General features: G+C 55.0%; 1 protein-coding gene across 2 annotated transcripts in view; it reads left to right on the forward strand.

Moving 5' to 3' along the window:
- Positions 1 to 12,231, forward strand: part of AFF1 (ALF transcription elongation factor 1) — a 143,052-nt gene that overhangs the window by 43,870 nt on the left and 86,951 nt on the right. The window contains exon 1 of one of the 2 annotated variants that reach the window (XM_055137932.1): positions 4,391 to 4,524. The exons of the other annotated variant lie outside the window; for it this stretch is intronic. Coding sequence (XP_054993907.1) covers positions 4,508 to 4,524 — 17 coding nt within the window. The 5' untranslated portion in view covers positions 4,391 to 4,507. Of the gene's footprint in view, positions 1 to 4,390; positions 4,525 to 12,231 lie in introns of those variants that run through there. 2 annotated transcript variants of the gene reach the window in all.

A 12,231-nucleotide genomic window follows, 5' to 3' on the forward strand; every position in this document is an offset into this window, starting at 1 on the left:
CAGGACGGACAATCAGCACTGCGAGATGGGAAGAGGAACTGCGGGACTCCTCGGAGAGGTCCAGGGGGATTCTTTTTTCTTTCCCGTGGAAAATGGATTCTTCACCTTGTGTTGAATCTAGATTGACTCCAGAGAAGAGTTGGGAGAACTTGCACCAGCCTGTAGATTTTCCAATAATCTAATGTGTGTAATGTGTAATGTGTGGGCAGGGGTGTCCTCCACATGGGGAAAGGACGCAGCCGGGCAGAGCAGAAGCAGAGACACTGCTTTGCCAAGGAGGTGAGAGAAGTTGAGCGTCAGTCTTTAAAATACAGCTGTCTTCTCGGACAGGATGTAGGACATCTCCAGGCGTCTGTTTCTCAGACGCTCAGGAAGTCCGAGGTGGAAGGTCTCTTTCATCTCATTCTGTGAATCGAACTTGTCTGGCGGGGAGGTAAGGCTGAGGGCCAGAGACCCGGGTGTCTCTGGAGCACCTAGTGAGACCCCATGAATAGTTGCGGTCTGAGGTCTGGGACAGTCCGGGGGTGGGTCTCCTGACCTCGGGGGAGGACAGAGGCCCTGGGAGGCAGCTCTGGGACGGGCACAGCCGCTATGCTAGTCCCTTCGAGTAAGGAAGGGGCGAAAGCCAAGATGAAGCCCAGCTAGGAAAGACGTCATTTGGGAAGGGAAGACGGGGCATGATGACCAGGAACTCTGCGTCCACTCCGCCCGAGAAATCCCGCGCACCCCAAGGATGGGAACCAGAGACGAGCTCACAGATCGGGGGTCAGGCCTGGCGACCAGAACCCAAAGGAGAAAGCCCCCCCGCAGGGCGGAGAATGCAGAGAGGACTCTTCAAACCCAAAACAGAAAATTACTTTTTCTATGTAGGGGCCGAGGCTGTATCTGTTATGCACAGTAAATTATGAATTATTAAAATATTACCCCATTTCTCTCTTTTTTTTTTTCTTTTTCTTTTTGGGTCACACCCGGCAATGCTCAGGGCTGACTCCTGGCTCTGCACTCAGGAATCACTCCTGGCGGTGCTCGGGGGACCCTATGGGATGCTGGGAATCAAACCCGGGTCGGCTGCGTGCAAGGCAAATGCCCTCCCCGCTGTATTATCGCTCCAGCCCCCCCATTTCTGTCTTGGATTACACTGGTGCACATTTGTAATTTTACTTGTGGCATGTGTGTTACATATGCCATAAATGTTGCCACTACACGTGAAAAAGTTGTTTTATTTTATTTTTATTTGTTTATTTTGCTTTTTGGGTCACACCCAGCGATGCTCAGGGTTTACTCTGGCTCTACACTTGGGAATTATTCCTGGCAGTGCTGGGGAGACCATGTGGGATGCCGGGGATCGAACCTGGGTCGGCCACGTGCAAGGCAAACGCCCTCCCCGCTGTACTATCGCTCTGGCCCCGAGTTATTTTTAAAGTTCATGAGTTTACGGAGCTAGTAATTTGAATTCCTTTGAGTTACTCCTAGTTTCAGTAGCTCATATTTGTGGAACCATGTGGTTCTTTCTTAAGGGGGAGGGGGCCTTCACATACTCAGTCACTGAAGGATTGATGAATACAGAAACTGTAAAATTAATTACATATTCTCCACAGACAGAGAAATTTGTGGGTTTTTTTTTTATTGAATATATTGTGACATCTTTTTGCAATTTCCACTAGAACTTCTTTGTATCTGGGATGTGGGTAGTCAGGGCGCTCCCTTCCGGTGCTCAGGGGATTGAATCTGGGCTCCAACTCTGTGAACCATTCCTTTATGTTTTTTTGGTTTTGATTTTTGTTGTTCTTCCCTTTTTGTGGGGAAGCTTGAACCCAGATCTCATGCATCACAGTGCATGTGGTGGTGTAACCTGTTTGTAGGGTAAATTAGCTGTCAGTTCTTCTAGTTATTATTACCTGGTTCGACAGTATTTGGGGCTCAGGAAGTCTTCCCTTGAAGGCCGTAGAGCCTGATTGTACACCAGATCACAGTATATGTGTTGTGCAAATGAACACTGTGTGAAATTCCATCAGGAAGTCCAGGGATTAAGATTAAGAAGTATTTTTATCCTGCTTAACTGCCAGAGAAGACTGTGGGTGTGAGACAATCGTGTTTCCAAAACACTTAGAAATAACAGCCTCTGTGTTTGTCTAGTAGGACTTCTTTTTCTGGCCACATGCAGTATCTGGTTCTAGAATCGTCTCTGTGCTCCCACATCTATTTTAGCTCACCTTCACTACTTAATATTCTAACTGGTTTCAGAGTCTTTGAAACCTCAGGGGTAGCCCTTATCTGTTGATTCCTGATTTCCTTTGGGAAAAAGATTTGCTGTGTTGCTCTATTTCCTCATATTTAAATAGCATTAACAATAGTTCGGAGAGGAAAGATGTAAATTTAACGTCAGTGATGGTATAGTTCTACCCTGTGGGAAATGAAAGAGTCCCCTGATGGTGCTCAGCTGTTTCTCCTGACGCTGCACTAAGGAATTACTCCTGGTGGTGCCGAGGGAAGCGTATGGGATGTGAGGGATTGAACCCAGGTCAGCTGCGTGCAAGGCAATTGCCCTCCCCACTATACTATCATTCCGGTCTTGGGAAGTGAAAGATTCGTGAATAAATGTCGTTTTGAAATACAGTTGTTCTGTTCACTTTCACGTGTATCAGCTTAACACATAACTAATGGCAGTATTTGGAATAGTAAGAGAAAAATGGGGTATAATGGTTAAGTATACAATTCTGCCGAGTACAATTTTTGCCTTTTTTTTCTTTGAGGGTTTTTCCACTTAGTATTGTCCAGGAGAAGTCTTTTTGTTTGTTAAGGGGCCATACCTGGTGGTGCTCAAGGCTTACTTCTGGTTTTGTATTCAGGAATTACTTTGCCAGGGAAATGGTGCTGGGGGAGGGGGCCCGAGCCAGCTGCAGGCGAGGGCAGGTGCCTCCCCGTTTCTGTGCTCTCTGTCCGGTGCAGAAGGCTCATGAAGGAACAGTGCAGCTCAGTCACGTCCTGCGAGGAACCAGGAATTTTAAGCCCCGAGTTGAAAAACATCTATTATTTTATTTTTGTTTTTTAGACCACACCCAGTGGTTTTCTTCTGGCTCTGTGCTCAGGGCTCACTCCTGATGGGGCTTAGGGGGCCAGAGAGGGTGCCTGGGATGGAACCCAGGTCAGCTGTGAGCAGGACAAGCCCCCTGCCGGCTGTACTGTCTCTCCAGATCTATTTTAGTATCTGCTTGCTTTGAGTAAGTGATTCTCCTATGGGAGCGGATAGCAGGCTCTGTCCAGGGGCTCCTCCTAGGACCTCTCCCCCCACCACAGAGTCTAACTCAGTCTTGAAGTTTATTTGTAGTCGTGTTTGTTTGGCGTCCACACCTGGCAGTGCTCAGGGGTCAGTCCTGGAGGGCCTCTGGTGTGTATGCCTGCTACTCCATCTCCAGCCCCCGCCGGCTGTTTTTTTCATAACAGGCATCTCAGGTTGATGGGACCACATTTTGCCAGGGCTGATAAAGATGCCATTTACTTAGTTCTTAAACTTAGAGACATTCGGATCCACTGGCCGGTCTTAGACTTTCGGCAGGAATCAATCCTTTACCGTGACTCTGCATGCATCATTTGGAAAGTGCTGGTCACCGAGTTACTGCGTATCTCCCACAGTAATTGCCTACTCATCCGTCAAGTAACCCGGAGTATCTCACAGCAAAAGAAAAGTCACTCCCAAAGGAGGAAGCCAAATACCAGGATTTTCTCCCTCAGTATTTCAGGCTCGCGGCGGCAGACGTCAAGTTTCACGAAACGCTCAAAAGTTCAAAATTCTCTCGTTGGCGGCCAACCCTGCCGGCTGCTTCCCCGCAGAAAGGAACGGACGCACTTGGTTCATGTCTGAGAAAATGTCCGCGGGCGCCGAGTCCGCGTGGGCGCGGCTGGTGCAGCGGCCCCTGCAGTGGACCCTGGAGCCCCCCAGGGAAGGCGGTTCCGCAGCGCCGGGCCCTGGAGCGGCTGCGCCCCCCGGGGAGGCCGAGCCGCGGCGCGGGGGACCCCCGTCCCCGGGGGTGTGCATTGGCGGGGTGGGCTTGGCTGGGCTGCAGCCCCGCGCCCCGGGATCCTCCCTCCAACTCCCTCTCCCCGAAACTCCGGCCCCGGGTGCAGGGCGCGGCGGCCCGGCAGGAGTGTCCCGGGTGCGGAGTGCGCGGCGGGCCGGGCGCGGGCTCTTAAGGCGTCGGGCCGTACCACCGGGCGCGGGGCGCGGGGGTGCGGCGGGGCCGGCGGGCTCCGGGGCGCGGGGCCGGGGGCGCGGGGGCCGCGGCGCGCGCGGGGCGGGGGCGGCGGGGGCGGCGCGCGCGCGCGCGCGGGCGGGCGCGGCGGGGCCGGGGGCGCGGGCGGCGGGCGGCGGCGGGGCGCGGGGCCGGGCGCGCCCCCCGCGCAGGGCGCCCGGCCGGCCCGGTGCCCGGATGTCCCTCCGGCCCGGCGCGGGCCAATCGCGGGCGCGCGGGCGGCGCAGGTAGCGGCGGGGCGCGGGCAGCCCCGAGCCATGGCAGCGCCCGCCAGGTGAGCGCGGGGCGCGGCGGGCGCGGGGGGCGCGGGGGGCTCGGCCGGGCGCGCGTGCCCCGGGGACGGACAGCGGGCGGGAGGGGCAGCCCCCGGCCCGGCCCGCGACCCCCCACGGGGGCGACCCCCCCCCCGGGAGCGCCGCGCGCCCCCCGGGAGCCGCACACGCCAGCGTCCCGGCGCCGGCCCGGGAGGCGCCTCCGAAGCCCCCCGGGGTGGGGGCACGGGCGCGCTGGGTGGGGGGCGCGGGGACGCGGCGCCCCGGCGCCCCCGGGGTCCGGGACGCGCCCAGGTGAGGCTCGCGCGCGTGTGCTCGGGTGGGTGTGGCGGCGGCTGGGGCGGGGGACGCGCCCGCGCTCCGCGCACAGTGCTCGGCAGCTGTCACTCCGCCCGGGTCCGCATCGGGGCAGCGGCCTGGCCTTGCTGGAGGTCACCGGGGCGGCCAGCGCCTGGCCCCGCAGCGCCGCCTGTCCGGGCCGAGGGCCTCCGTGGGGCGGGGGGGTCACCGCGCAGTTCCCATCCCGGGCAGGGCTGCGGCGCGCCCCCCGCGTGCGCCCCGGCCTTCCCCCTGCGCTGCGGGCTTGCCCTTGAACTCGGAACAAAGCCCCCGGGCCGGGGCCTCCGACTCGGGGCTCCGGGAACGCCTGGGCTCCCCGGATGCGCCGGGAGTGCGGGCCTGGGTGGCACCGGCCCCGGGTGCGCCCGAGGGGACGGGAGGACGCGGTGCGGAGGTGGCCGGGGGCGCGGGGAAACGGCGGTGGTGCTGGGCCGGGTGGCCCCGAGCGTGTCGGAGAAACTGAGCCCCACTTGTGATGGATGGGCCCGCGGAGGGAAGCCCCGCCCTGCCGCCGCACACAGAATCTTTCTGTTCTTGAAACAATTTAGCTGGTTGAAGCGCTTGGAAGCCCGCCAGCCTTAACCGCTGTAGTTACAGGAACAAGTGCTGTTACAATACGGCTCGGCCCAAGTGTTTCAGAAGTGAATTTCTGAAGGCAACAAAAGGGAAAACAAAAAGTGAATTTCTTAGCACACGGAGAGTGAAGACCAGCCCTTGGCTGCTGGCGCTGCCTGCAGGTGATAGCGGGAGTGATTCCATCTGAGCGCGCCAGGTTGGGGAGCCGCTCCCGGGCCGGCTGCCGGCTCACTTATTTCAGGAGTTCTTTGGAAAAAGGAACTACGTTATTTCTTTGCTTGGGAAATTCTATGAAATCGTGGTGCTGTCTTCCTCTCCCGCAACTGAAAATTTAAAAATAGGAGATTTTGTTTGGCTCTAGGCGGTTGGTCTCTTGAAACTGAAAGACGGTGACTGCAACGAAATGTGAATCGCCCGAGATTTTAAATTAGAGGTTGACTCAGTGTTTCAGGAACCTGGACTGTTGGGTTGGTTTGGAGTTTCCCAGGCTGGGGGATTGGCAGACGCATAGAAATGTGGCCTCAGGTGGAGCAGGCGGCCACTGCGCAGAGCAGGCGCCTGGACCGCACTGGTTTCCAGAACTAGAACCAGCATCCCTCCGTGTGGCTCGGGCAGGGCATGGCTTTAGGAGCCGTTCTCGGATGCAGAGCACCGGGTCCATGCGTCCTCCTAGACGGTTGTTATAAAACCTGCAGTGATGTCTTGTGACGCGTTTTCGGCGGGCAGTGGAGCCGCGGTAGTCCTAGAAATCTGTCCTTCTCGCCCGGCAGTGATTGCATTTCTGTGTTTGCTCCTGGAGGGGTTCAGCTGCCATGCCCACAGGGCCGAGGCTGCTCTGGAATCACCCGCCTTGGGGCGTAGGGGGGTCCCTTTAAAGACGATAGACTTCTGGGGGGAGGTGCTGAGTGACCCCCCCTCCTGAAAAGGGGGTCGGGTAGGCTGGATAAGCTGGGAAGCCTTTGACGGGAGCAGAGTGTCCTGCCCGTCTCACTGGGCTGACCCGCCCTTCAGCCCTTGGACCCTGCAGAGGGTGGTCTTTGTCCTTGCTGTCGCTGTTTGGGGCCGTGGCTGCCAGAGAGACCCTCGTGGTGTTGGGGGAACTCGTGTGTGCTGGAGCTGGGGCCACTGGACTTAATGGTCTGGGGACATTGGCATCTGGTGGCTGCACAGCTTCTAACAGAAAACACTTGGAGGTATAAATCCCCCCTCCCCCCAAATTAGGCTTACTCATGCCTGGTTGCTCATCACCCCCAGGTTTTTGTTTTGGGGGGAGTCACACCTGGCTGTACTCAGGGATCAGTCCTTGGGATCCACGTGTCTGCTGTGTGCCAGGCAAGCACCCCCTGCCCCCCCATCATCTCTCCAGCCTCTGTTTTCCTTGTTTCGGGGTAACAGCCAGCAGTTAGGGGTCCACCTAGTGCCAGAGATTTAACCAAGACCTCCTGCGTGCAAAACAAGCACCTGTCCTGGTTATTTTTGTTTGTCTCTAGTTGGGGGCCCACACCTGGCAATGCTCAGGTTCCTCTGCCCCGAGGAATCACTGGTGGTCCTCGGGGAATCATATGGGATGAACCTGGGTTCGCCATGTACAAGGCAGGCGCGCTCCCCGCCCGCGGTCCTAGCTCCCTGGCCCCCGCTTTGCTTGTTTATTGTGTGTTGGAATTTGACTGAAGCTAACGGGCTTTAGAAAAATTGTTGCCCAAATTACTATGATGCTGCTTTTTTTTAAATAAATTTATTTATTTTTAATTAATGAATCACCATGAGGGTACAGTTACGGATTTATACACATCTGTGCTTATGCTTCCCCCATACAAAGTTCGGGAACCCATCCCTTCACCAGTGCCCATACTCCACCACCAGTAAACCCAGCATCCCTCCCATCCTCCCCAATCCCATCTCCCCCCACCCCACCCTGTCACTGTGGCAGGGCATTCCCTTCTGTTCTCTCCCTCTAATTAGCTATTGTGGTTTGCAATAAAGGTGTTGAGTGGCCACTGTGCTCAGTCTCTAGCCCTCATTCAGCCCGCAACTCCCTTCTCCCACATGGCCTTCGACTACATTATAGTTGGTGATCCCTTCTCTGAGTTGCCCTTTCCCCAGAATGTGAGGCCAGCCTCCTAGCCATGGAGTCAACCTCCTGGTAGTTATTTCTACAATTCTTGGGTGTTAGTCTCCCACTCTGTTATTCTATATGTCATAGATGAGTGCAATCTTTCTATGTCTGTCTCTCTCTTTCTGACTCATTTCACTTAGCATGAAACTTTTCATGCCGATCCACTTAAATAAAAAATTTGTGACCTCCTTTTTTCTAACAGCTGCATAGTATTCCATTGTATAGATGTACCAAAGTTTCCTCAACCAGTCATCCGTTCTAGGGCATTCGGGTTTTTTCCAGATTCTGGCTATTGTAAACAGTGCTGCGATGAACATACATGTGCAGATGCCATTTCAATTATACTTTTTTATGATGCTGCTTTTTGATGGATATACTTGATTCCACTGAGGGAGATTTTTTTCATTGTAAGAAGATATATCCTTAAATTTTATTTCTGTATCACTGTCATCCCCTTGCTCATCGATTTCCCCGAGTGGGCACCAGTAACGTCTCCATTGTGAGATTTGTTGTTACTGTTTTTGGCATATCGAATACGTCATGGGTACCTTGCCAGGCTCTGCTGTGCAGGAGAGATACTCTCGGTAGCTTGCTGGGCTCTCCGAGAGGGATGGAGGAATCGAACCTGGGTTGGCCTCGTACAAGGCAAATCCCGCACTCCCTGTGCTATCGCTCCAGCCTAGATAGAAAAATAGGCAGTAAAATCAAATCTTTTTTGGTGCCAGGGGTGAAACCAGGACATTAGGCATGTGAGGACATGGCCCGGAGCCCTATCCCAGCCAGTACAGGCCGATCTTCCACAGTCACTGCGTTTCTAGGGCTGTAGCTCCATCGGGTGCAGGGTGGCTGGGCTCTCTCAAAATATATATATATATATATGTATATATATATATATATACACACACATATATATATACCCTTAAATTGGTATATAAATAGTATTTCTCTTTCTGCTCCTCCACTTTGGATTTATCAGCTGCTGATGGCCTGGAAAGAAAGTCTATGAAAGCCAAAAAACTCATTAAAAATAAGAACGCTGTAATATGTGTAACGCGCAGCTCGAGTAGTGATTTCGAGAGGGAGTCGGCAGCGTCTGAGCCAGTGGGCGTCCTCAGGTCTTCCCGTATGGCACCGCCACAAACGGTGACTCGCCCCAGCCGCTCCCCAGAGATTTCCTTCTGGTCCCTGCCGAGAACCGGGCTCAGCTTCCTGCCTCCGCAGCAGCTTCCGAAAGAGCGACAGAGGCTGGGAGGGCTGAGTTGGTTCCTTTCTCTCTCTCTCTCTCTCTCTCTCTCTCTCTCTCTCTCTGGGTTTGTTCTTTGGCACAATGCGTGCAAGTGATCTTACGGGATAACGGGCGATTACGCACCGCGGCATAGAGGTCTGGGCTGGACTCTCGTCAGCGGGATGCTGTGACTGCTGTGTTGGAACAGTTTCACATCAAGCACACGGGGACGTGTTGAGGGAATGACCCTGCTCCTGTCTTGGCACTGGCGTTGTTTTTGTGCACGGTCAAACCCAGTCTCCTAGACGTTTGCTCTGCCACAGAGCTGCCCCCAGGCCCGCTGCTGTCAGCGTCTTCCTGGTTGGAATCTGTGCATTTCCCGATAGCTCTGAAATGGGCAGTTACAAAGTTCATGAACTTCATTACTGCTTTGAAGTCTAGCATAGCTTGATTGCATCTGAATATGTAAACTTTCTTTCTGTTAGCAAACTCTGAGCGAGGAATGGAGATGAAGAGAAGGAGGGGGAGGGGAGGGAGGGGGAGAGAGAGAGAGAGTGAGAGAGTGAGTGAGTTGCAAGTTGGAGATGCTGTAATCATCTGCAGGTGTCATGCATTCAGGGCGGGGAGCCACATCCCTGAGCTGGGTGGGCTGGTGTTGTGTTGGTCATCTCTTAAAGGAACAGTTTTGTGTGTCTGAAAGATGCGTGCCACAGCATGCTGGAATTTGTCCCTCCAGTTACTTGGAAGCACAACCTCCAGTTACGGCAGTGCCTTGACTTAGAAGTGTCAGCTGAACGGGATTTCTGTGTTGTGGTTTGTTGTATTTTATCGACACAGAGCAGGTGCAGGATTTCTACAGTGTGTGCGATTTCTTATCTTTTTTTTTTTTTAACTTAAGTGAAAAACACTGGGGAGCAACTAATTGTGTAGAGTAGTTTTTCCCCCTGTATTTGATTTTTTTTTTTTTTTTGCTTTTTGGGTTACACCTGGTGATGCACAGGGGTTACTCCTGGCTCTGCACTCAGGAATTACCTCTGGCCATGCTCAGGGGACCATATGGGATGCTGGGATTTGAACCCGGGTCGGCCGCGTGCAAGGCAAACGCCCTACCCGCTGTGCTATCTCTCCAGCCCCTGTATTTAATTTTTTAAAAAAATGTTTCTTAGGGTTGTCGTGTATTCATTGCTCAAAAGTACTGCAGCAGTTAGAGTACACTGTCCTTCGCAGTTGTGCGTGTATCAGATCAGAGTTTGAATTTGGGCCCCAGGAGAAAGAATGGGCTTGATAACTTGGTGTTACTGCCGTGTGAACCCCCAAATTACAGATTAGCTTCGAGTCCAGCCACGTGCCGACTTCTGTGTGTTAGTGTCTTGGTGTCCTGAGCGTAGAGAGCAGGAGCAGCCCCGCGTCCGAAGGAGTTGTTTACCTGGTGAGTTCGCCGCTGGCATGGCCGCAGATAAGCAGCTGCCTGGCGCCTCTGACTCTGCCCTGATAACCGGCCGCTTGGCGCCGCGACGCCCGCTAGCTGCCCGGTGAACAGAGGCTGCGAGGCTCCCTTAGCTCTGGGGAGACCCCACGGAACCTCCGGATCACCGTCCTGTCTCCAGCGCCCTCAGGGCCCGGAGAGACCCTCGCCATCCCCGCCTTATCCCCGGCGAGCCTGAGTCCGGGAGGGGCTCTGTCTGATTCGGCTCCAGCCTGCCCGCGGACCCCCGGCCCTGAGCTGAGCGTGGGCGCTCACTGCACGCCCAAGATACACCGCATTAGGAGTTCCCGGGTGGAGGCTCCAGCCGGCGGGAGGTGAGGCTGGGATGCGGAATCCTCTGCCAGGGGTCTCCGCGCTCCTGGTTGGCTTTGGGGGTGGTGTGGATGGTGCGGAAGCGTCCAGCCTGTCCGACTCCGCTCCTTCCAGGGGAGAGTCCTGCCCCCTTGCTGCACTTTTCCTTTCCCTGTCTGTCCGCAGCTAGAGATGGGCCTGGTGGTCTCAGAAGGAGCGGGCTTCAGACCCGGGCAGGCTGGCCTCTGGCCCACGGCAGCCTTTGTCCCCTGGTAGTGTTCCTCTGGCTTTGTTTTCAGTTCAGCCAACGCGAACTCCGTGCAGATCCCGAAAGCTGCTTCTCGGGCAGGAGTTTGATTTCGCTTCATGTAGCAAGAGGAAACCCGGTGCGTGGTCTGTCTCGTCAAGGGGAACCGAAACAAAGCCGGGGGAAATAGTCTTGTGTTTCTGATACTGGCTAAGCTGTCTTCATTTTGGTGCTAGGTGTTGATTTCCAAGGGCTCCCGCTTTCTAAGAGCACCGAGAATGGTTCTTTGTCCCGAGTCTTGTGATGCTGGAGGCCAGAGGCGCATGACCCTGGGTTCGGGTGGGCTGGGGACAGTTGGGTGTTTGGCTTCCAGGGCACTCGCTTGCCTTGACCAACAGGGAGCCTGATTGCCCGTTAGTCTGTCTGGCTGCTGAACGGGCGGGCACCCGAGCACAGAGAGGGCAGCGAGTATTGCGAGGGCAGTGTGGTCATGAGTCCTAGACTCCGACCCAGTTCCCTGGAGCTGGCCGTGAAAGCGGGTTGGTACCCGGCTCCGACGCCTCCATTTAAAATGGTGTTATGCGAGAGATCCAGCGTTCCGACTCACCCCTGCACGTCCCCTTGTTGAAACAGGAGGTCCCTAGAGAAGGGATAATCTGCTTCCTTCTCTCTGTGTATGCGCCTGCGGCCAGCTGTGTTCCCTGAACCGTCTGAGCCCTTTTCTGTGACCTGGGGCGCCCTCCCAGACTGCCCCCGACGCCCCGCAAGTACTGGCTGGTGATCAGGTGGCGCTGGTATTCCCGGGGAAAAGCCAGTGAGTATCCAGACTCCACGAGACGGATGCCTGGGAGTATTGGTTTCAAAAACAAAAGCATTTTCTAACCAGAACTGTTCTTTCGACAAGAAACTGTGTGGGGCCTCTCTGGGGAAGTCGCTGTTCCCCTCACAGCCTGTGTCACTTTCTGTGACAAAACCCCGGACACACTTTCTGGTGTGTGACGGTGTTACTGTGCAGCTCTTGGAACTTGCCTTCAGAAACGACGGCCCCGAGCAAGGAGAGCCGTCCCTGGACGATGAGGCCCAGGCCCAGGCAGCCGTGGGGCGTGATTGCATTTGGGTTTGTCGCGTATGTTTCTGTGGTTGCGATAGGTTGGGGATTCATGTGACTTTCACGCTGGATGAAGTGTGTCTGGAGCACTTGTTACATTGTTTCCCCTTTTCGCTTAGTTAGAAGTGCAGGTGTCCCTGATTTTTCGAATGTGAGTTTATGGAAAATGGTAAAAAATTAACCAGGTCCCTTTGTTTAGGGCAAAAGTATAAAGCATACCTAGTTCTGTCTCAGATGGACAAATCAGCGTTTTACCTGAGACATTGAAATACAAAGACCTAGGGGCCGGAGCGATAGCACAGCGGGTAGGGCGTTTGCCTT

Source organism: Sorex araneus, chromosome 5 (assembly GCF_027595985.1).
Source record: "Sorex araneus isolate mSorAra2 chromosome 5, mSorAra2.pri, whole genome shotgun sequence".
NCBI lineage: Eukaryota > Metazoa > Chordata > Mammalia > Eulipotyphla > Soricidae > Sorex > Sorex araneus.